Raw genomic sequence first — 24,549 nt, 5'->3', positions numbered from 1 at the left:
TAAAGTCTGCCACAGATAGAAATGTCACATCCTGCTTGTTTTACAGCGCTGATACTCCTCCCTTCGAAATGGAAACCTTGCTGGAAAGCGGTGTTCCTGGCTCCGCTGTAACACTAGGCATTGCTGGAAACTATATCAAGATCTGTTCTTCACTGCTTTTACCTGGTGCTGTATACTTTTTCTTTAGAGCTCACGTAGTGCCACTCTTTCCTTTTCCCCCCTGACTTCTGCATCGGTTTTAACTGCTTCTACATTTCACAGTTTTCAAAGGCATTAATAGCGGGAGTCTGCCTGAGCTCCTTCTAGTTATGAGTGGTAACGTCAAGAATGATGAGTGCCCTTTTATGTGCCATATACAATCTGGTATATGCGCATATGTGGGAGAAGCCTTCAATCCAATCCCAGCAACAGTGGGGAGCAGTGCTGGAGGTCTGTAAATGGCACTGCCTCCTCCTCGCATGGTGCTCTGTGCCTCTGAGCTGCTGGAGGAGCCGTCTGCGGAATCAGCTCTGCTGCGAAAGTCTCCGTCATCCTTCAAGGAGGCTATTCTTTCAGGTGAAGCGTTGTGTCTCCATTTGGGGTGACTGGTGCCACCTTTGTTAATGCTGCTTTCTTCTCCATCGTACCCTCTTTTCTGTGCCTACCTCTCTGCTCGCATGCTGCACGATGCTTCATTAAGGCTGGCCGGCAGCATCAGGACTACAGACTAGAAGGAGCAGCCAAGCTGAGAGCTTCCTGTGCTCTGACATCTTAATGTGGCAAAAGAAGCAGAAGAGAGCAATAGGTATGTCTCAATTATATTGCCCAAATTGGTCACGTACACGCGATGCGTAGCTCTTCTTGCTCTAACGTTAGATGTTTTTCTCAGTTCACGCTCTCCATATCTGCTGCCGACGGCAGCCCTAGCCGTACTGGTTTAGCTTAGTGCTCTGCATGCCAAAGAGCACTTTCAAAGCAGTGGAAATATATGATCTTAGTATGAGCCTGGTAACATCTTCACAGAAAATGAGAAGTCCTCAACTATGGAGTCCACCTAATTAGAATTCTTTAGACACAGATATAAAGGATTCTGGTGCTCTTTTCTTTGTTTATTACAATTAATTTTAGGTCATTACACTCAAGGGACACCTGCTAACTGCAATATGGTCAGCATGTGCTTAGGATGATATAACAAGCAATCCCTTTCCATTTGGGGATATATATCGATATATCGTTGGTGAAAGGTGCCAGACTGATAGAGCCAGCTGCTTACTTCCAGAGTAAGAGCACTATAAGCAGCTGCATAGCTATTGTCTTCACACAGCTCCACCAGCCAGGCTCAGGTCCGCCGAACTTCCGTCCTTGCTCAAAACTACCAAAAATGTTGCCTATTGCCTGATTGCTATAATTTCCCAAAGAGGACTCGTGACCTTCAGGAACTGGAATGGGACGTAGAAATTGTTCCATTGAAGAATTCAGTCAACTAGTTACTAATGATCTGGCCTGCATTTGAACTAATAAAATGGGAAGAAATTATCCATGAAAACAAAGTTAGAACCATTGCCCAGGCCCTGTGTCTTTCCCGTTTCTGTAGCAGTACAAAGGGGATTTAAAGGGCACTTCTGGATTTCCATGGCAAAAGGGAATCCCCTGCTAGGATAAAGCTGGACTCTTATGCCATCTCATCCTTCTTCCTTTCTCCCCACATTAGGGGTGTTCTGGGACACATCCAGGGCAGAAAGGGACGTGGCCACAATATAGTGTTCTCTGACAATCCTGAGCCAGGAAAAGAATCCTTGGGGGTGATCCCAGCTGGCACGCAGTGATGACCATTTGGCTGCTCTAACTTCCAGTAGGGGTGGTTCAGCCTCAGGCTCAGGCCCAGAATGAAAGGAGGTGGACAGGTGGCTTCCAGCCATGTTTGCCTTCCTCCCCCTTGTGCTTGTGGAGATCTACGCCCTGTATTTAAAAAAGCAAAAAATACGATGACTTTACCTATGTAGAATGTAACTGTGACTGAAGCTTCAGTAGGTGTTTAGAGCTCTCCTTCCGTACAACGTTAAAGAGTAACAGGCAGGGGAGGGGATGGACACCTTCCTTCATTACACGGTAGGGCCATCAATCCACCCTCTTGATCTGAGCCCTTAGTTTTGTAGGCAATGGTATGAGGGTAGTCGCTCTGAGATGATGAAGCCATGTCTGAAACTAGTTGACACACTCTGAAAGTAAATAGAAACTCCTTATAAACTAGCATTTGGTCAGTCTCATGATTTCCAGCACGAAACTTGCCCTGCTAAAAGCTTCTTCTCCTCTTCCCCGTGTTGTAGCCCCTTCCTTGGGCAGAGATGAGGCTGGAGCCATCGCCTGGTGCAGGGGGATCCAGGAGTGCTTCCATGCCTTACCAGAGCAGTGACTGGGGACGTGCCAGCGGGGCGTTAGAGCCAGAGTTGGCATGCTGGGTTTTTGTTCAGGTTATGTAAAATATATCACGCAAGTAATTAATGGGTCTCTTCTCTGCATCTGAAATTAAAATGATGTCGCTTGCACGTACTCTAATTTTAGTTACTGACAAGGGATTTGTTGAGTAACTCTTGCAAAACATGTGCTGTCCCACACTTGGTACGGTTTGTCTGCGTCTCTACCAGGGTGTAATGAATTTGGCTTGCGCTAATGGCTGTTTATGTTTGCCAGGCTGCATTTTTAATGCTTTACCTGCTCTTAAATGCTCAACCCATTCTCTACCCATTGCCAGAACACAGCCCTTGCACTTACCCTGATGCACTATGGCCACAGTGATGTTAACTTCTGCTGATTTTCCATCTTGGCCATTTTATGGTCCGCCTTCAGTCAAACTTGCCTCCTGCCCCTCTGTGCATCAACAAAGCTCCCCGATAGTGCTGGTGCAGACTTTGAGGTTAGAGCAATGCAGGTATAATATCAGAGTCTGGATTAAGAGCAACCAGTTCACTTTGAGCTAGTGACCAGTCCTTGGATATCCAAGATTTTCATCAGTCCCTGGTCCCCCCGTGTAGCCCTGTCATCTCTTTCTGGGGGCAAAGCGTTAACTGAGAATCTAAAATCCAACTCAAACAAGGTTCAAGACACATTGGCTGTTACTGATTTGTTGATAATATTTATGGAAATTAATGTAATGCTTCTACAGTATGTATAGTTTATAATTACTATTCAGCTCATTGAAAAGGTTAGGACATACCGGAAAAGTACAAATTGATATGAAAGTTCCTTCCTGTCTTGCAGAAGTGATGATAAAGAATAAATTATTGAAGAAAATTAAGCATTATAATTGGGGAATATTCCCCTATTACTAAGTAAAGCCAGCCATTAGCATCCGATTTGCATTCTATACCATGCAGCAGGAAATATTTAAGTTGACAAATAGGATATTTAATACAGCAACAGATACTTGGCAGTTAGATATTAACAACTGTTACTGATGTGATTTATTCACCATTATAAAAAGGGCATTACTATGTGCATATGATTCAGAAATTAACTCCAGTTTACCAAGAGGCCTTGACTGCCTGACCTCTTAATATCCTTATAATGACGCCATTTACCATTCAAAGGCTTATTCAAGTCATTCACTGCTAGATTTGTTTTAAAGGGGTCCACTGTAGGGCAGATTTTTGCGTGCGTTAACATTTCTCATTGGCGTAGTAGGCACAAGCATTTTGTAAATGGGAAAAACTCATGGGTAAAACCGTGCTCAGGTTCTTGGGGACGGAGGAGCCTCGCAGAAGCAATCCATGGTACTTCCTTCCGCTACACCCTCGGCGTGGACTGGTCTCACAAATCCTGTCTGACTTTTACATGCTTTAATGCTTGGAAATCTTCTTGAGGTTTATACGCAGCTTTTATCATTTTTGCAAGTATGTCCTGCACATGGGTGAGGTGGGCTTCCCTTCTGCCCGCCTGTGGGATGTGTTCCACTGGCAGCCCTATGATCTTATGGTCTGATTTCCTGTGTAGTTATGCGGGTAGAAAGCTGAATTAGCACCACAAAACAGTGGCGTGAGTGGAAGCAGAACCATGCCGCAAGGCGTCTGGTTTTCTACATGCCGAAGGATCTGCTGTTTGGTAAGGCCACGTACGGCAATGGGAACGGGCTTTGCTCAACCCCTGTGATGACCGATACGTATTCTTACACACGGATTCCAGGCTTCCCTACCCCTTTTATTACTCAGTTTAGCTTTGCCTTCTGGAACTTCCCTTTTTCTATCTCAAAATACCTATTTGTAACTCCAGGTTGACTTTCTTTGACCTTAATTATTCTTCAGCTGAAAAATCCAGGTGTGCTATTTAGTATTTAGATAATTACCTATTTAATGTGCTACAGGCTTTACAGCTGTTGAGCTCATCTATCGACTTTTTCTCATTGTTGCTAAAATCTTGGTAGTAGAGGTCACTGTTTTGTCCTTAGCCTTTCGGTGTTCTCTCAAAAGTTACTTTTGAAGTTACGTAAGAATTCCCATTGTTCCCGCTTGGAAGTGGTTTATCGCTGCCAATGATGCGCCAACACAAGGAAACCGTAAGTACATGCATGGAAAGAAAGGCATAAATGTTCCTCTACACGACTGCGGAGTTTCACCCTTCTTGTTCTCTTTATTTTTTTTTTATTTTAATGCACCTGTTTGTGTTTTGATTAGGTATGGGCAACAGACCTTGACCTTTGCTATAGTGACCAGCTGGCCTTGACTCAGCTCATGTTGTACGTGACAGATGGAAATCTGGATTGTCGCTCTAGCCGCTTGGAAGTATCTCTTGGTTCAAATAAAATGAAAAGCCAACGTATTCAGCATGAGGAGACAAAAACTGTAAGCGGGGATTTGTTTACAAATAAAAGTATTACTGTAAACTACCGAAAAGTTAAAATCTGTCCCAGATCGCTGTTCTAGAGGAGCTGAATCTGCTCCTGTCAGATTTTAAACTGCTACTTTTAGATTTTACAAGGTTAATAAAGTAAACGGGATGCCATCACATTAGAAATTAAAGGAAAGGTTCTGGATGCTTATACTCAGGTTCTGGTACCTGATTGTTCATCCTTTGTTCACAGTAATAGTGATTTGTGGTAGTTTTCAGGTAGTTTCAGGTAGAAAATATTTCAGGTAGTTTTTGAGTTGTAAAAAATGTGGTAATTTGTATGTTGCAAGAAAAAGGAAGGAGGCAAAAGCACTGCCCTGACTGACTGTAGGAGTAACTTCCAAGCAGTCAAGAAGAAAGCGGAGCCTTCAGCTCATGAGCTCTGATTTGGCATCAGAAGTTAGAGCACTGAAGTTCTACCCAAGCTTTGTGCTTTCATGCACAAAACCGAGGGTAAAACAATCAGGGCTGCATCTGCAGAAGGATCTGGACACCTAAATCTCTCCCAGCTCTCCCTTGAGTTAAACCTAAATGTTGGTTCTCAGAACCTTCACTCAGTTCTCCATCCATCTAACTGTTCAATATTAATTATTCAGTATTAATTATGGTCACAGTCATTTGAACAGGAAGAAAAACTCCTAGCACCCTACCCGAGGTGAGTTCCCTAAGCAGGAATACGCAGCCATACTCCTCCCTCCTGCTTGCTCTCTCTGGACCAGAGGTACAAAGCCCAAGGGGGAGAAGCACCGGCCTGCAATGCCAAGCAAGATCCCTGAGCCCTGAATTGCCCCCCTCAATCTGTCTGGTTTCTATTGCCAGGTCCGATTCAGCCGCACACGGTGTCAGGTGCTGTGAATTCACGTGTGCTCGGCTCTCAGTGGGTGCTGCACACAAAGCGGAGGTGGTCGGAATTGTAGGTTTAGGTAGGGAAATGATGAGTGCTGTGGCACTTGCTTCTTGTGGACCTCTCTGAAGACTCCTGTGGCCATAATAGTGCCTCCCAGGGATGTCATTTTAAATAAGATGGTATCTGTGTATTGCTTTGATATCCCTATAAACACACTGTCACAGAAGCACGGTTAACATATGACTTGCTTATTATGCTGATTTGTTAAATTCGATCAGTCTTGGTGCAGGACTCGATAAGGCTCTGAACCCTGAGACTGTCCCTCTAAACAGGGAAGAAAGGCCTTTAGAAAGTCAGAGGATAAGAAATGTATCTATAAGTACATGTATATATACATCTATAGACATAGAGCAGATGCCATTTTACACATTTTGACAGAAGACTCACAACTCCCTTTTCTTCATGCATAGAGGAGGAATGTAGCACCATTCCAAAAATGTCACGGAGCTGTAATTTAGAGGTTAATGAGCTCTTGATCTATTGTTCTTGTCAAGCAACCACTTTTAGTTGGAGAGAAGTCAATGAGGTATGATTAGTCCCAGCAGAACAAGTTTTAGAAATGAAAAGTAATCAAGTAGCAACTTTTTTTTTCATTAAAATTCTGTCAGAATTAACACAAATGGTCACTATATCCTTTATTTTTCTTCTTTCTGTATTTCTGAGGTTTTTATCTCTTTAAGAGTTAACGACAAAAATGCACTCTCTCTGGAAAGTATCTTCAGAAAAAGAAACAAACAAACCAAGAGACAAATGCTTTTACAGCACATGATCTGTAATGAATGATTAAGTAAAACACTTTGTGTAAAATTATGATGTTAATAATGATTCTGTCCCTTTTAATTTATTATATATTCTCAATCCTGGTAGGTTTGATTTTGATAAAATGGAGCAGCAACTGAGTTTGTGTGATGATTTTATTTTTAGAAATCCTTCTTTGAAAGAACAAATTTCCTAGATACTGCTGCTACTGTAATTATGTACAAAACCAATCACTCATTATAGTTAGGATACATTATCTTCTAGACAGATGAGGCTAAATAAGCAACACATTAATAATTCATACTGCAGTTCATTATGCATGTGTATGCATGCTTTGTAGCTGAAATAAGCACCTCATCAACCTGATGCCAACCCTTAAACAATAGTTCTGTGTTATTGCAGCCACATTCAAGTTTACGCTTGTTAAACTGCTACTTGGATTATTTTATCAAGCATTCATTTATTTGTGGTCCCCTACTGCAGAGAACAGATTTTGGAAGCTCCTTTTTTAAGTTAATGACTTGAGCAATGGGTGTTATTAATTCTCAGAATATTATAAACATGATTAATTTTCAGGCAGAGATGTATTATATGAGGATTTCAACTACGTCAGCTTAAATGAGTCCATGTCAAAACAAGTATCATTTTAGAAAAAATACAGTAAATTACATGCTTCAACGTGCAGTATCCCCACTCTGAAGGAACAGTCCAGTATTAAAAATGACATCACAGGAAAGCCTTGGTTTAGGAGAATGGCTCTGTTCAGTTCTACTCAATGCAACATCTCTATTCTTTTGTCCCAAGCACTGGGAACAGCTTAAACTCAAATGCAGTACCGATTCTGCTCCACAGTATGAACCCCACTGGTATCAGTTTTGTGGCTTCTTGGAGTCACTCAAAGACTTGCGGGAAAAATTATGCACACTAATGCTGTAGCAGAACACTCTGTCTTGGAGAAACCCAATTTCAGAAATTCCTGATGATCCGCTTTGGAATTTCTGCTGTCGAGAAGAGCTGACTCTAGAACAACATATGTTACCACAAGGCAGAATGGATTCAGAGGATCCACTCAGAATGATTTCACAGGGCTCAGTTACCAATGAAGCCGTGAAAATATCAAAATGTGGCTCATAAAGAGTGATTCTGTAGACCTGATCTATAATATAAGGTTTTGCGTACAGCATGAGGTGAGGATTTAATGTTGCTGCATGGAAATGTCTATGTTCAGTAGACATTGTGATGAACAGGAATTCCTCCAAACAGAGTCCTACTGCACACTTACATGAGTTAACTGAGAAAAAGCCATTGAAATAGTAAATTGTTGGCTTCTGATATAAACCAGTATGAAAATAAAGAATCCGGTGTTGTTTTCCCTAGCCTTCTCCAATAAGCAACCGGTGTGCAGTAGCAAGCAGTCAACTGAGGCACTCCAGCCTTTCTGTAATCTGCTATAATGTTCTCCTCCAGATGTGTAAAGCTCATGGTGTTGGATTTGACCTCCAGGTATGAACGGGAAAGACTAGAAAACGTGATATTCACTCTGCATAATTTCTGTATGTAAATTCTAATATGGTGAAACCACTTAGCACAATGTAAACTTTAAGTGTCCTGTTTAGCATAATACAATGTTTAAGTGTTCTGTTAAGGAGAGAGCAAGGTGTTGCTCTACAGTTTTGCTGAAGAGGACTTGGTATACGTCAGAATTGATTTTATTTTAAATTGTTTTCATGATGCTAATTAATGAACTCTGAATTGCATAAAGGTCTTCAGTAGTTCCTGTAAAAATTAGTCTAATATTGTTAACACTTACCTTTAGCTGGGGTGTAAGTCTTGAAGAACTACAGTTCTGAGATATCTGATTTGGCTCAAGACTGGAAGCAGTGAAGGATGAAGAGTACTACAACATGTTTGTGTTACACAATAGGGAGTGAGACAGTCTCTTTCTCAGAGACTACGGAGAGAACGCTGTCCCGGCGGGTTTGTTCACACGGCTCTGTGGGCAAAAAGGATTACAGCCGTCAGCCAGGAGCTGTGCTTGGGTTCAGGACCATGCTAGCACTGAGCTTTCATGAGCACTTGGCCATCATATAGCCCTTTCACACACCTCCATACCTGTAAGAGAAGACACACCTTCAGAGGCCAAGAGGCCGGGTGATAATGGAGAAGAGAAAGAGGAAGGAAGACATGAAAATGCAGGCTTTGCTAGGAAAGGAAGTGCTTAAGGCGTATGAACAAAATTGTGTAAGAATTAAATGTAAAGGAGTTTAGATGTTACACGAGACAAGAACAGATAGATTTCAGATGCTAGGGCACAGGGCTTCACTGGGAAATGCAAAGTTTTACATGTTTTCTCAGCATAAACCGTCCCCAGGGATAGCACCTCTTCATGAGACCTCTCGCAGTGACAAGTGGTAACTGTCGCTTAGCACATCTAAAAATCAAACTCTGAGTTTTGCTGCTGACCAAACTGTCGCCAGTGTCAGGCCCATGATGAACCAGAGCAGAAGGTTAATGAAAGTCCATGTCCCGTGTATAGCTGAGGTGAAAAATAAACTTGAAGGAGAGGAAAACCTAAGCATATTTTCCCTGTCTTTCAATTTAAGTGTGTGTAAGGCTTTTAGGGGTTAACCTGCCTCTTGGTAAAAGTAACTGTGTAAGGAGATAATTTTTAAAGTACTTATGACCATCTCTTCCTACTTGGAACAAAAATATTTGCTATTGAATAGACTCCGCCATATGTGTTCTACTTACATAAAGTTAATATATTGTATTCTCTACAATAAGTTAGAGCAATAATCTTTTACACTGAGCAATAATCCATTACACACAATTCAAAACTAGCCTTTCTTAGGTACGGTTATGTACTTGCTCTCCATGTTTAATACATTTATTACAATTATCACTATTTTAGGAATAATTAAAGCAATATTGTCTTTTTATTAAACAGGAAAAACAGGGAACAGTTTTTATATTGTACGAAGATCAGAAGCGATACAGATTGGGAATGATGTAAGTATACGCTGTCGGTTCCATAGTCTGATAAACAGCTGGGAACAGGCTTGGGCTGAAGAGCAGACACCACAGCGTGTCTCAAGTTCGCTCTGCTGTTCAAAAACATAAGACTGTCCTTCCAAAAAGTTTTAGGGAGGCTTTTGGTAATAAAAGCATTTGGTAATAAAATAAGAAAAGTACAGGAATCTGCTTAGATCAAAGCCTGACTGCATCGCAGACTGAAGACCTACTGCAATTAGCTTTACAAGAGCTAGATTCACTGTCAATAGCAATCTAGCTGTGAGAGCACACGCTTACTTTTACAGGCAACATTATTAAAAACCTAACTGTACGTGATGTAGAGAAGGCTGAAGTTTAGTGCCTTTTTATATTGTTCTTCACAAAGCGATCAACAGCAGTCAGGCAAGAGCGGATCTGAGAGTTTAGTAATTCTTTAGATGTCTGAACATCTCCTAAGAAGTCTAAGAAAGCATAATCTGCACAAATCTACTATACACTGATTGAAAACCTCTCCTCAGAGAGAATTTACGTAAAGTTTACTGCGAAAATAGGAAACAATGAGTGAGGGGCCGAAATGGTCTGTTCTCAGTCTGTTCTGTATTTCTTTGATGCTGGAGCTATTTCATTAATGACCTGGATAAGACGACAGCTTCCTCGAGTGCTGGATGTCACTGCAAGTATTTTGGAGGGCAGGAATAGAACTCAAAATGATCTTGACAAATTGAAGAAACAATATGAAAAATAGAATTACATTCAGCTGGAACCAGGGGCAAAAATTACCCTTAGGTAGCAGTAATGAATATGAGGAACACCTAGCTTTGCAGAAAAGGATCTGTGAGTTACAGTGGCTTACAAACTGCCTGCAAGTCACAATGTCATGATCTTATGGAAAAAGGTAAACAATATAACCTGGGAGGCACTGGAAGTAATCGTTCCGTTCTACTCAGAGGGAGGCGACGAAAATGTTGAGAGTTCTAGAAAGCGTGACTTACAAGGCAAGACTAAAGGGGGCAGGGGGGAGGCAGAAGTAAGATCTGCTGACAATCTTCAAGCACATAAAAAGCCACTGTGGGAAGGAAAAATCTGATTTCCATGTCTTTGGTAGGAGGACAAGAAGAAATGAACTTAACTTGCAGCAAGAAAGATTCATGTTTAGCATAAGAAAAATTTCTGATAGTAAGGGAAGTGAAGAACTAATTAGATTGTTTGGTGCGGTCGTCATTGACAGTGTTTAGTAACAGATTAGGCAAACCTCTGTCAGGATGATGTAAGTAGCATTGATCCTGCCCTAGCACAGGGAATGGACTAAATGAATCCTAAAGATTGTTTCTAGGGCTATGATTCTTTCAGCCTGTACTCAGCTCCTTGTGGAGAAGGCTGTGGGTAGTATACAAGCGAGTCAGATTTGTTGAAAGCTTAGATATTCTTATACTATACTGCACTCACCTGCAGTCACAACGTAGGCACCTTCCATGATTGAGCTGTAAGACAAATTTGAAAGAAAATCACTAAACAGGAGCCATTTTAAAAGTGATTTAGGCATCTGAAAGTGTTCCATACGCCACTAACCTCTCCTAACAGCCCACTGATGCTGAAAGGTAAGATCTTTCCTTCCCTGCCCGCAGCTGCGGAGTCCTCCTCCCTCCTGACCCTCCTTCTGCCATGTCTCTGGTACTTTTACACCAGCTCAATAACGCAGCAGAAAGCTTTCTTTTATTGGATCATTTTTCTGTTAGGCTAAGATAGAATCAGTCCATAGAGGGGTATATAGCGAGCATGAGAGTTGTGTGATAGGTGGGGAGGAACTGAAGAGAGGAGACGGACCTGCCCTTTGCAGAGTCGGGGAACTGTTGGATTGCCTTGTCCCTGTTGGTGTGATTTAATTTTGTTAGCCACGTACCTCGGAAAGTGGAGTCCTTATGTTAGAGATCCCGCATCCTACCTACATTCTTCTTGCTAACTCCTTTGAAACGATACATCAGTAGTTGCTCCCCTGGTAAGAAACATAACAACAGCTCTTGGATCATCAGCTTGAATTGGCAGTTATTAATATATTACCAGAATACTCTCAAATATATTTGCCATACATTCTGATCCCAGATTTGTCTTCCATCAGATTTTCAATGCAATTTCATTATCTTAATTCGTAAATATTTTCAAGAATATAACAGTTTGAGCTTATAAAATCACTGAAATACGTGTGTGAATTATCATCCATTTTACTACATTGGAGATCTATTGTCAGTTCCAGTCAGTAAATGAGGTACATTATCCCTCAGCATAATATCCTGTTCCATAAGATCGCATGCGTTGAGAGTGTCTGTATGTACCACTGAGAAACCGAAGCCTCAAAAGCTTAGATTGTTGTAAATCTAAGAAATGCTGTGGAAATTTCTCCTTCAGAGGTCTTTCACAAATTGTAGGCAGAAGCAACAGCTCTTCCAGGTGTTTAAAGTGTTCTGCTGTCTCAGTCCTAACTCAGTGGTAGCCTTTTACGTGGAGTAGCTGAAACCTTACTGCTTACTTCTGCTAAGTTGATTAATAAAAATTATTTATTGCACAAATCCTTCCTGTTGACAAGTTAAAATGGAGCCTCATCTTTCATATCTCCCTGAAGATTGCCACCTTGTGAGATTGAAAATACTCATTAAATTCCATCACCAGACAGGCACAAATGAGAGGGCGATTGTTTTTAAGCATGTGAAGGGAATCATTGGTAAACTCATTTGTTTGGATATCATTAACAGAACAATCGGAGAGGATCTCCAGGGGGTCCTCATGACCTTTGCTCGCAATCTCTTCATCATCCATCAAGAAATATCAGCACCTAATATGCAAGGCGAGACCAATTTTAAGGTGAGGTGTTAATTAACTAACGATCCTGGTTAATTTCTGTACAAGGGCTGAAAATACCTCATGCTGTATCATAAACAAGTGCTAAACCATTCCTTTTTTATTGTTAGCAGTACGTATTTTACAGTGTCTAGGTCAATATAGTAAGTCTCCCAACGAACCTGTTAGTTAAATTTAAGTTTGAAACTTTTTCTTTGAAGAGAGATATACTTTAGTGTGAAATTATTTGTAATGTCATGTTCCTGATTGTCCGTTGTAAGAAGCAAAGGAGCTATTGGCACTGCCTCAGACAGTTCTGCCGCAATTGTCCCTTTTGTTTTAGAGGGACACCGTCAAGGCAGGAATCTTAAATTAGAAAGAAACGTTCTCAGTTTATAATAGCTCCTTAGATTATTAACACTGGTTTCTTTTAAGCAGCCAGCCACTGAGTACTTAATCCATTAGTTCACATCTTTCACCTCGCCATCAATTTCACAAGTCAATTTTGTTCCCAATTTTCTCGGCCCTTTGAATCTGCCCGCAGCGCCCATCCCTGTGTGCCAGAGGATGCTCTGGGGTGGTGCGGGGGGAGGCAGGGCAAAGCGCGGGGGCTGGTGACACCGGGAACGTTCCCCCAGGAGCGCCCACCTTGACTGGGAAGCTCCTTTGTGACGACCTTGCTGGCAAAAGGAGACGGTAAAGCAATAATGAATCCAACCCCGTGCCCTGAAACAAGCACTCATTACAATGCTGCTTTTTGATTCCAGAGAATAGCTAAACTTTCCGGAGGGAGTTCTTTTGCTAAACTGTATCACCTTTAACTTTATAAAAAGTTTCTAAGATCCTATCTGTAAGCGCTTTGTAGAAAGGTGAAGGGGAGCACTGTGTTACAGATTTGTATCTCAAATCACATAATTTATATCAGATTCTTTCCAGTGTTAACTCTGACTATATTTTCCTCTGACAAGCAGAGTGTGAAATGACAGTTTTAGAGAAGATATAATTAAATTTCAACGTGTTACAGAACAAACAAACCAACCAACCAACCCACCCCCGTTTTTCAATATGAGGGAGTGAAAAGCAACCATTGAAGAAAAATGTAAAAGGGAACTCTTCTTCGTAGTGAGTTAACAATGATTTACATATGTGAAATAGAACACCTGTTAGTTAATTAGAAGTACAAATTGCAATGAACTGGGGTTTTTATTTACCTGAGATGTGTACATATTTACTAATAATTCCCCCAACTGTCCCCAAAGTAATAGTAAATTTAATTGGTGCACCGTGTCCTGTGTAACACCAGGTACCTTTTCAAGGCAAGGACTACCAGCTGTGCATTTTGACTGCTAGATTTCATTATAATGCCCATTAAATAACTTGTATTCCTTGAATCCGTTACAGATGGCAATTCAAGATATTGAAGCAATTCTAGGAATTACAGCAGAAAACAAACTGAAATTGGAAGAAGAGCAACCTCCGAAAGCAGATGCTCTGAAAGAATAGTTAACGGAAAATGTTTAAGTGCCTTATTCTTTATGCTTCTGGAAACGCTTTCTCATCTGTAAGAACAGGTTTGGTTTTCCTTCTGCATTGGCATGTGAAATAATATTAACTGAGACAGTACATTTCCACGATTTCTGAGTGCGGTGTTTAGAAGAATATTCCTTCTTTCACAAAAATAAACTGTTGGAAAGCAGAGGATCATAATAAATGCCCCTGATGTTCATACTGTCGTTCCTGAAGTACGCTATATGTTTTTAAAATCTTATTAATAGAATCATTGCCTCGAGGGCAGAGGAAACAACCTACTCCGACCTGCAGAGCACAGACCTTAAAATTTTACCAAGCGATCCCTCCATCAAGCCTACAACTTAGAACTGTCCTTAACGTATCTTCATAAAGATAGGTTCATCAACATAAACAATCCACTACATCCCTAGCAAATTCTCCTGTGGGTTAATTATCCTTACTGTTAAAGCCAGTGCCTTAAGCGCAGTTTGCATTTGTTTGTCTTCAGCTTCCAGGAATTGGATCTCGTTATGTCTTTGTCGGAGAAACCGAGGAATTGTTTACTCTAAAATGACACCTCTCTGTGGGCTGAACTCTTCTGTTCCTTCAGTCAAAACTCCCGAGTCAGCTTCAGTTTGCTAACATCCCTGCAGAACTGGTGTCCCCAAACCTCGTAAAGTATTCCAGCAATTCTCTTAGTGATGTTATACAATGAAAATGCCACTTTCTTCTGTTTTATATGCCCCTGGATATACACAGAGGGATCACACGCTGTCTTTGTCACTAGATCAGACTAGATCAGACTCTATTGAAAAGAGTCCTGGGACCCTAAATTCCCTTTCAAACCTATTGTCTTCCAAAATGGAGGTAAGTCTAGTGTTCTGCCTGTAAGTAAATACCCTTAAATGCCATCTTATCAGTAAGCCCAGTAACCCGGATTCCTCTTCAGAACTGATTGTCCGTATTGTTACCGTTACGCTCTTTCTTTTATCTACAGATTTTTGCAGCAGTTGTTTTATGTTCGCTTTCAAATTATCAAAAACAATAGTAATAGCGCTAGTCCAACAATAGATTCTAAGAGGACCATTAGAATTATACTTGTACTATGATTCCCAGTATACCATGCTTTTGCAGATCTATCTGTCCATCAGATAGATTCTGTATTTCAGATACCAGTGACTTTTTTTGTCACGATTGCTGTGCACTGTTATGTTAAAGGACAACAGTTACATTTGTAAAATTATCTTTATCCATCAGATCTCTCATATCCCAACAGACAACACATTCTAAACATTACTATAGAACAGTGCATCTTCTCCATTGGATGGATACGATTGTCCCAGGCATGGCAAGTATCTCTGAGATAAGCTCAGGCAAAAACAGTTTTTAAGACAAATAATGAATGTCACCAAGCAGTTGCAGCAGATCATTTTCCGATGCCCGAGTGCTTGAGCCATTAGCTTCATACATTATCTTTTGTGTTAGCCTTTTTCTCTTCTACTTTGGTCACATTAGTAATTAATTGCACATGAGAACATTTGCATAAATGCTGATCCCTGTTTCAAATAAAAGTCTAAAAGAATATTTTTGCTTAATTTTTTTTTGTTTGTTTTTATTCCTTTCTTACATGTAATCTCCATATGGTCTTGGTTTTGGATATACCAGAGCCCACACAGATTTTTCTAACGTGAACTTTAGCCAATGAATGAACTTCCTGGAAGTCTTTATTCCTTATGGTTAGAAATAAAAGTAGCAGAGGCATTTTTGGCTGTGGTGGGTACAACAATGATCCTTCACTTGCCAAGAAATAATACTCCAAAAAGCACAGTATAATTGCTTATTAGGTCTTCCAACAAGATAAGATATATTTGTTCTCTGTTCTACTTTGAGGGGCTGCAGAATAGTATATTGTTCTTTTTCCTCACTGCATTTATAATGTACTCTCTCCTATTTTACTGCTAAGATCTGTAGATTTCTCACCTAGCTTCATACCCAAGCTATGTAACATCCCAGTTTGGTCAGCAGAAGCAATATCCTGGGGGAGGAGGCAGCACAGGAAAGCATGGCAGTATCAACCTAGGAGTCAGCTAGTTTCTTAAGGGTTAAGGGAAATAAAGCCTTGATCCAAGCCAGAATAACATAAGGTCTGAGAAGCTCGTTAGTTCACTGGCACTTAATAGACTGCAGTGTCCTAGGAGTAAATGAAACCTGCACTTCCTTATGTCTTTGTTCTATTCTGACAAAAGAAAACTGTACCTGTTTTTGCAGGGAACAAGTGATCTGAAAGTTCCCGTGGTGAGAGAGATTTCTCAGTATGTGCAAAGTGTGAAATGTATTTTGAGGAAAAAAAGTTTTTAATTACTATTAACACTTCTGAGCGTTGAGCTGATGGAAGGATTGAAACTGCTTTACGGTCTCTCACATTCAACTCCCATGCTGCTAGTGCCAAAAATGTATTTTTTTTAGCAATACAGCAGATATAAAATGAAATTATAAGCTTTAAAAAAAAAAAGTCAGAAATATAGTTGTAATACAGTTCTTGAACTGTAGCTTGAATTTTAGCACTATTCAGAACATGATCTAGACTGGGAAGAAAACAGAGCATGTGGGAATCGAAAGATAAAAGGTGGCCCAGGTGTGGCTGTTCATTAGAAATTGCCAAAGAATTCTGCAGCTACGGACAGCAAAAGCCCAAGCTGGTTCCCTAGCTGCAAGGTGTGGAGGAATGCTTGTGGAAGGAGGTGTGGGGCAGTGGGCTTTGGCATCAACTGCACAAGATCCAGACAATTAAAATAAAGGTTTTGTGCTCCTCATGGGCCAGAGCTGCAAATGAAGATGTGCATTCAGCTGACAGCACTTCATGTATCTTGTTTTTGCAAGAATTGACATACTGTCTGTAGCATGTGTGCTACCCATTTCAGGTCATTCTCCTGAGAGAACATTACCTGGAGTTCATACTGGAAACTGGGTCTCCCTTTTCATAGAGTGGGGTTTAAAGCCCTGCAAAAAAAAAAAAAAAAAAGGGGGCATTCAGCCCAAGTTTCCACACTTAGAGTGACAACTCTGAGCATAGAGCAAAAAAAGCAGTTCATCAGCACAACCACTTCCAGATGTCTTCTGAAATAAAGTATTCACCCTACCCATTTCCTGAAAGATCTCTGATACCTCATTCAAACGGATAGTTCAGGAGAATGTACCACCTTCCATCTAGGTCTAGGTCAAGGTAACGAATCCCTGGAATTTTAAAACTAACGCAGTCTTCAACATTTCACAGTGATTACTTGACATCACTTCCCATTTAACAAATCACCTATCATAGATCTGGGGTACTCCCTCTTATGGTATACAGATCCTCTGTATTTCATTTTAGACTACAGATTTTGTTACAGCAATTGGGCACTAAAGTTTAGGTACTACAAGTGTTGACAACCTCCATGAATGTAATTTAATGTTATCATCTAGACTGAAGAATGGTTAGACTGGTTTTTAGCTTCAACACAAAGATGTGCATTTCAGGAGACTGTTTTGATGTAAAAATGATCAGACCATACCAGAACCCAATGAACACGGAGACCCAAATAGCGCAACCAAATATTATTAACCAAAGACATTTGGAAGAATGCTTCATAATACTTCCAGCCTCATCTTTAGGATATTTGGTCACGCTTCTTGCATACTGTTGAAGCATGCAATGTTTTGCTATGCGTTTGTAAATACAGATGCTACTTCATTCCATTTGTAGTACGTTGTGGAAGTAGAGGTACATCTACGTTCTCTTAACCTGTGCAAGGTTATGCTTCCAGAGGCTGAAGGACTTTTCTCTTCTTCTTGCACTTTTAACAATAACAGCAACACAAAGTTGACAGCAAAATATCTCAAAATAGTTTTAAAAATCAAAGTAGTTGTGGTATGTTCATTTTATAGGCAATATATACTACTCTTGACCATGAAATGTAAGAGCAGAATATCACTGTTAAGGTGTAATATGTTAGTTCAGCTTTTCACTGTAGTGAGCCACAGCATCCGATTCCAACTTCTTTACTATCCTCAGTCATTGTTGCCACTAATAAAGATATTAAAGCTAACTATATGCTCTATTAATTATAAGAAGGTGAACTTGAGTCAAATTTGTTACTGACGATGATTAATAATTACTGGTTCTACAAACATGTAGTACATTACAGTAAATAAACAGGGTACATTGTTGGGTAGTAATTGATTAATTAGCACATTCATACTACATAGCTCAATGATTTAAGATTGCTGCGTTTGAGATACTGCTTGCAATTATTAAAAGGAAAAATCTGTTCCCATTTCTCAGTTTACTCTTCTGTACAAGCTCTTCTTTTCAAATAGACTGTTTAATGGTTCAAAACCTTGGCTTTTATTTAGAAAAATCATATCATGGAATATTGGGTATGACTTTAAGATATTTCTCTTCAAAGGGGTCTAACACTTTTGAAGAACTATTGTTAACCTGACATCGCTGTCGAATTTCACCAATTTATACAATTTTTCCTGAGCACACGTTAACCTGGTTGATGCTGCAGCTGTGAGATGTGCCAGCAACACCCGGGGTGCTCCCATCAGCACACACGCTGTAAACAAAACCTTTTCTAAAAATGTAATTGCTCGATTCTTTGTGATATTCTCACTCGCCGCAATGAGCGTTAACGTGCGTCCCTCTGTAGGGACGACTGGCCCATCCCTCGGCCTGTGTCGGGGAGGATGACTTGCTCTCCTCGCTTCGCGGGGCTGCCCCACCCGCCTGCCTCACCTCAGCGCGGAGGGCTCCGGTGCGGCCTTTCCCGCGTCTCCCCCTGCCCGGACCCGACCCTCCCCTCACGGAACCGCACACACCAGGCTGCCCCGCTCTCCCTCGCACCCAGACGAGAGCCAGTCCCGCCGCTTCCACGGTCACGGCCCCCGCCCAGGGCCGCCGCCGTTGAGGTGACCCCTCCGCCGCCACCGCCCCTTCCCGCCCTCCGGCGAGCCGCTGCGAGGGGCCGGCGCACGCGCCGAGGCGGCGCACGCGCGCCGGCCGAAGCCGTGGGTGCGGGCTGGGTGCGGGGGGGGGCGACAGCGGCCCCGTGGGATGCGGGCGCTGAGGCGGCTGCATGAGGCGGCCGTGGGGCTGCTGCTGTGGCGGGGAGCGGCGGCAGCGCCCCGTCCCGCCGCCTCGGAGGTGCTGAGCCAGCACCTGCGGCAGCGCGGCCTGCCCCACTGGACCTCGTACTGCGTCAAGTACAGCGCCGTGCGCAACGACCAGTTCGGCCTCTCCCACTTCAACTGGCGGGTGAACGGCGCCAACTACCACATCCTGCGCACCGGCTGCTTCCCCTTCATCAAGTACCACTGCTCCCGCGCCGCCCCGCAGGACCTGGCGCTACAGAACGCCGCCTTCACCGCCCTCAAGGTCCTCAACGCCGGTGAGTCATGTCCCGGGCCGGCCCTGCGGCCTCCCCTCGGTTTACCTCGCCGGCTGTGAGGCGGGCGGAGAAGCGCTCCCCCTCGGCTCTGGCCGTCCTCCCGCAGCCGGCGGGTGGAGTGAGGCGCTTGAGGCGGGCGGGCTGCGCCCCTCGCGGGAGGGACGGCCGCGGGAAGGGGGGCGCAGGGCGGGGAGAGGCAAAAGCGGCGGGAGCCGGCGGGAGCCGTGTGCCTGTCCCCTGGAGTCGGGACGGGGCTGTGAGCGGGGACCTGCCGGGAGCCTCTGGTGCGGGCAGCACCTCTCCTCTCTGCTCCTCTCCCCTCCGCTCCGCTCCTCTCCTCCTGAGGTGGGTGAATCCTCTCTCCCCCTGAGGTGAGTGAATCCTCGTCTGCCGCCGGGTCGGACCAGGCGGCGTCAGGAAACACAAATCAAAATACGCCCGGCCTTTCAGCAGCTGTGAGAACGCAGAGCTGTAAATCGATACTCTTTGGGGTTTTACCGAGTTCCTGTGTCTCTGTCCAGTTGTGAGGGAGAAAAATTAAGAGCCTTAAAGCAAACGTGCGAGCGCTTGTTATTTAAATGGCTAACATCAGTTGGTATGGATCATTTTCCATCTAAAAATCTATGTTCTGTTACCGTGGATGAAATTCTGTCCTCTAAGCAAATACATGAGCACTAGATGAAGCAAAAGAGTTTGCTTCTTAGAAAGTGCCTGGGCTCATTTTTTGCATCTTGCATACAGGCAGTGTCTGATGTAGCGGGGGACTCGGATCACTCTTGATCCTAAAGTGCTGCTGCAATATAAATAAATAATAATGTTCTATCAGTACCTTATTAGTATAAAAATGGATATAGATAAGTTTTGAAATACATTATTATTCAAAACTTAGTATATGGATACAACACTTACATAAATGCTGACAGTCACATAACTAATGGTATCAGTTTCTTGTTTTCATATTTAATTTAAAAAAAAAAATCTCGTTTGTTTTGCAAGTCTTCAGTGACTTTTTATAAAACGTGCCTGCTAGTCTTCATTTTTTGATCTTTCCAACTGACATAGTGAGAAAATGTAATCACAAAGGTTGAGTTCTTAATAATAACTTTTAAAATCTGATTTCATTTTTCACTCCACACAGTCAGACCTTTTATCTGCCCCACCTTTCTTGCAGCTACCCTGCATGTTTCATATTTAAATGGCTGGCAAGCGTGACTAAAAAGTCAATTCGTCTCCCTCTTCTGAGAATCTAGCTTAAGCACTTGGATAACTTTAAGCACATTGAATTCGGTGTTTCTGTGCCTTACCGAATTCAGGGCCTAAATCCAGCTCCACTTTTCCCCCTATATTAAGTAAAATATTGTTGTCTGTAATAGATGGGTAACTCGGCAGTGCTAAAAATGATGGCACTTTTTGTATATACACCCTTCTGCTCATTCCAGTTTTGTTGGAGTTGGTAGTCTTGACTACTGATCTCATTTTCCCAAGAGCAGCTTCATGTTGATCTATGAAGTCACTGCCTATTTTCCTTCCTATCTCTACTCTGATATATAGACAAACTCTGAACTGATAACTAAGTGGATGTCCAGGGAGTGTTTTAGTGTTCAGATATATATTTTTTTTAATCGGTAGAAATCAGGCTGTGTACATGACCGTGTTTCACTTCTTTCATACTGCTGTCCTCCCATTTTCTTTTTCTATTAATTCCTGCATATTGCTGCTTTTCTTAAGCTGCTTGATACACAAGAAGGGTGTTATGTACTGATAGCTGCTTGTAAGCATTTCAGTAAAGGCAAAATATTAATAAGACGGCTTTTACAGGAATGCTTTTCCTTTAATTTCATTTTGGAGTCATTATTCTTTACTATTAATAGGTGGTTTTAATTTTCCTGGCTTGCTATCTTTGTATGTAACGTGTTTTTGTCTTTTCTTAGGCATCCCAACTTTACTATATGGAATTGGCTCCTGGTTCTTTGTCAGTGTCACAGAGACTGTTCATACGAGTCATGGCCCAGTTACTATTTATTTTCTAAATAAAGAAGATGAAGGCGCAATGTACTGAAATCGTGCCCTCAAGTACCTGTCATTTGGTGGGTTTCTGTCTTACAGCTGCTGCAAATATCTACTCCCTTTGACTAAAAAGAACTGAAGGCAACTGGTTTGGGTTTTTGGGGTTTTTTTTGTTTTTTGGTTTTTTACAGTGCATTCTTAACATGCTGTCTTCAGGAAGCTTCATGGACTTTTTGGTCATAAGAGATTTATTTTTGCAGAGGTCAGTAAAGTTGAAAAAGCAGAAGCCTTAGGAGAAGAATTAATATTTCTAAGGGTATTAGAATTTACCGAAGTCAGTGACTAGTACTACTGAACAAACTTGTGATAATTTAAGAGATACATCTACCGACTTAGAGAACTGAATTGTAGCTTGCAGGCAAGGAAACTGTGAATATGCTAGACATTTTCAGGATGTCTGTGAAAAGATTAAGCTGCTTAGGTTTAGACTCTGACTAGATGTTTCATCATGCATTAATTGTCATAGTTGCAAGCGTGTTTGAATGAATCCATGGCGCTGACTACTCTCAGTTGCCTGGAAGACTCTTTGGAAAAATACCACCCCAAGAAGTTAAAAATGGCTGTATCACATTTCTTCAAATTATATTTAAATAAAATATCTAAAATATGTTTTATGCTTGTATTTTTTGCAGTTCTTGAACTCCAGATATCTGCATTGTTTGTTTTTTTTTTCCTTTTGGTTGCCTTATCGGTAAGGAACAAAACCTAAGTAATCTGGAAGATTTAGTCCCCTGTGCTAATTTACAAATTGCGGATATTTTTTAGTTAATACAGGAGAATGAGAAGAATACTCCCCTCATTTTTTTTTAATGCAAAATAACTGATTTCTCCAGCTGTAACTGAGCACAGCTGTAACAGGCACATATAATGACGGAATGACTCAAATTCAGTTGGAAACCTGGGCAAAGAAAAAGCTTTTAGGGAATTGTTTGGAGAGTAGAAATATGGAATTATTGGATAGTAAGTTCAAACAACAGAAACACCTGTACAGGATATATGACTGGTGCTTAGCTTTAGTGCCAGCAGATAATGCTGTCTCTTCCAAATCCCATGTCTGGTGACGTATATTGATTATTCCAATTTTCGTAAGTAGGAAGATAAATGTAAAATGGGTAGGTACTGTTTTTGGAGGGTAATGACTATTCCTAAATAAATGGTTATCAAGCTATGACTACAGTATAATTTCATTTAAATACTTTTTTACTTAATTCCAGATAATGGAACTGTTTCCCACTTAATGAAGCAATACATGTGTTTTTTCTAAAAGCAACACTAAATAACACTTTAATCAGAGAAGCGCTGGCACTGTTCTACTTAATTTGGGAGAATATTCTTGACACAAGTTAAATGGGTCTCAAAGATGAAGAGACGGTATTATAAGAAGCCTCATTAATAATAAAAATGACTTAGCATTTTTCTATAACTGATTTTCAGTGTATTGGATAAAGTTGAATAACTGCAGCTCCTAAGTTTAAAGTCAAATACTGCTCATTCATTGCCACGGATCTTGTCAATATCTTGCTGTAAAGGTTTAGTCTCAACGCAAGGTTGATAAAATGGTTTTTAATTACCAGACTATAAATACAGCTCTTCACTGGAGTTGCACCTCTGCTCACTGCAGCTTGTTTGATTTCTGATAATGTGTACTGCTGACTTTGCTTACCTGTTTTTCAATAAATGCAGGCAACATGACTCCTTGTCCATACAGTGATGGGCGAGTCTCCTTAGAGAACATCTTTGACAAACTACCCTATTGATTACTGCAATTCTGTGCTGCTTGCAGCATTAAATAGAGACTTGATTTCTTGTTCAATGATCTCACTGTGTAACAATTAAGCAAATGTAATATTTTCTTGTATTACATGAAAATCAATAGACCTCTTGCTCTTATGAAGTTGATCATGCTAAAGGATGAACTAGAAGATGTTTGAGGGCAGAGTGCAAATATAGTATCATTCATTTGTTTCATTAAGGCTCGTATGTGACCTGTTACAGTACGTAAGAGGGAAAATATGCTATTTATAAGGGACAACGCTTGAGTTACTAAATCATGACAAAAATAATTTTCAAGTATGAATATAAACCTACTTGCTTGTCTTCAACCAAAGGTAAAATACTTCATCTGGCTTTCGCTCTCTTTTTGCTATAGATACCTACTTAGTCTCTCCTTTTATCACTTACCTTAAGTTTTGGTCTGAATGCAAGATGGAAATGTTGAGGGCCTAGAAGATCCAAGAAGATTCATACCCTCGTGTCTAAAAACTCTCTATAAGGCTCTGGGGAACACGGGAATGGCAAGCAAGGTTGAGCGTGCAGCGTGTAGTTCTCAGCTGAACCTTTGTGGCTTTACCTTTCTAATCCCCATCACCACCATCTCTTGCCTTATAGCTGTTGGCTCCTAAAGGGACAATCCAGTATGAGGAGAGCGGCGTCTTCTGTTGTGGAGAAGTCTGAATGCTTGAACTAAAGAGTGTCCCTGAAGCGGGCTTTAAAGATGAGCTTCTAGCAGTTTAATTGTTCAAAGATGCGTTATTTGCATGTGTAACATCTAATGGCTGTCTCTTGCCTGTAAGGTCCTTTCGGGTTGTCTTGTAACCCCACTGCTTTGAAAGACAGACTTGTAGGGAACCAGGCTTTGTTAATTCCTCTGGTCCGGAATAATTTATTTGCAATTGTTTTAATTATCAGGTTCCTTTGTGTATATATTACACTATGTGTATGTTGTGTATGCAACATATACTGGTGTTGATACGTATTTTTTAATAGATGATTGAACTACAAAATGACCCTTCTAACTTCTTATGGATTTGATCTGCACCATTTCCATTTGAAATAGTGTAGTTTATCTTGTAAGTCTTGCCTTAATTATCTCTTTACTGTATTCAAGAATGATGTTTAAATGAGTGAGAGATGACATAAAAAGGCAGAGAGCTTTGTTTCACCTCACTTAACAACTACTTCAGATAAATGAAACCTTAGTCTAAACCCAGAGGATCAGGTAGCTACTTCTCGTAGCAGTCTTCGTAGCAGTCTTTTTAAACAGTAATGACTATTGGGGGCATCTTAACCTAAACGAGCGTTTAGCATTACCTCTTACCTAGGTCAATGGTCTTGGGTATCTGAGTTAAACTGTGTTACTGTAAATTAATGGAAAATGTAACTGCACTTTCCTGA

General features: G+C 41.3%; 2 protein-coding genes and 1 long non-coding RNA gene across 5 annotated transcripts in view; 2 read left to right on the top strand and 1 right to left on the bottom strand.

The window, feature by feature from the left end:
• The window catches only part of IQCH (IQ motif containing H), a 70,595-nt gene extending 56,348 nt beyond the window's left edge, over window positions 1–14,247 (top strand). Inside the window, exons 17-21 of the mRNA XM_072869874.1 lie at window positions 4,647–4,814; window positions 7,904–8,029; window positions 9,474–9,535; window positions 12,286–12,394; window positions 13,772–14,247. Coding sequence (XP_072725975.1) covers window positions 4,647–4,814; window positions 7,904–8,029; window positions 9,474–9,535; window positions 12,286–12,394; window positions 13,772–13,873 — 567 coding nt within the window. The 3' untranslated portion in view covers window positions 13,874–14,247. The remainder of the gene's footprint in view (window positions 1–4,646; window positions 4,815–7,903; window positions 8,030–9,473; window positions 9,536–12,285; window positions 12,395–13,771) is intronic.
• Window positions 838–19,113, bottom strand: LOC140655395 (uncharacterized). Its single transcript, XR_012043768.1, has 6 exons — window positions 18,740–19,113; window positions 16,825–16,879; window positions 11,439–11,531; window positions 10,985–11,019; window positions 8,337–8,519; window positions 838–1,938 (listed from the first exon to the last, which is right to left on the bottom strand). It is a non-coding gene; the product is annotated as an uncharacterized lncRNA (long non-coding RNA).
• C8H15orf61 (chromosome 8 C15orf61 homolog) lies at window positions 18,902–24,549 on the top strand. 3 transcript variants are annotated; one of them, XM_072869873.1, is made up of 3 exons: window positions 18,902–19,308; window positions 21,240–21,395; window positions 23,525–23,724. In XM_072869873.1, the coding sequence occupies exons 1-2, from the start codon at window positions 18,975–18,977 to the stop codon at window positions 21,365–21,367; spliced, it is 462 nt and encodes a 153-aa protein (XP_072725974.1). In that variant the 5' UTR covers window positions 18,902–18,974; the 3' UTR covers window positions 21,368–21,395; window positions 23,525–23,724. The 3 variants fall into 3 exon arrangements, with proteins under 3 accessions (XP_072725974.1, XP_072725973.1, XP_072725972.1); XM_072869872.1 differs by lacking the exon at window positions 23,525–23,724 and adding an exon at window positions 23,764–24,549 and having other exon boundaries at window positions 18,903–19,308; XM_072869871.1 differs by lacking the exon at window positions 23,525–23,724 and having other exon boundaries at window positions 18,904–19,308; window positions 21,240–21,987.

This window comes from Ciconia boyciana, chromosome 8, assembly GCF_034638445.1.
Source record: "Ciconia boyciana chromosome 8, ASM3463844v1, whole genome shotgun sequence".
NCBI classification, from domain to species: Eukaryota; Metazoa; Chordata; class Aves; order Ciconiiformes; family Ciconiidae; genus Ciconia; species Ciconia boyciana.
The sequence above is the reverse complement of the archived record's forward strand: the minus strand, read 5'-3'. Positions and strand labels throughout refer to the sequence as shown.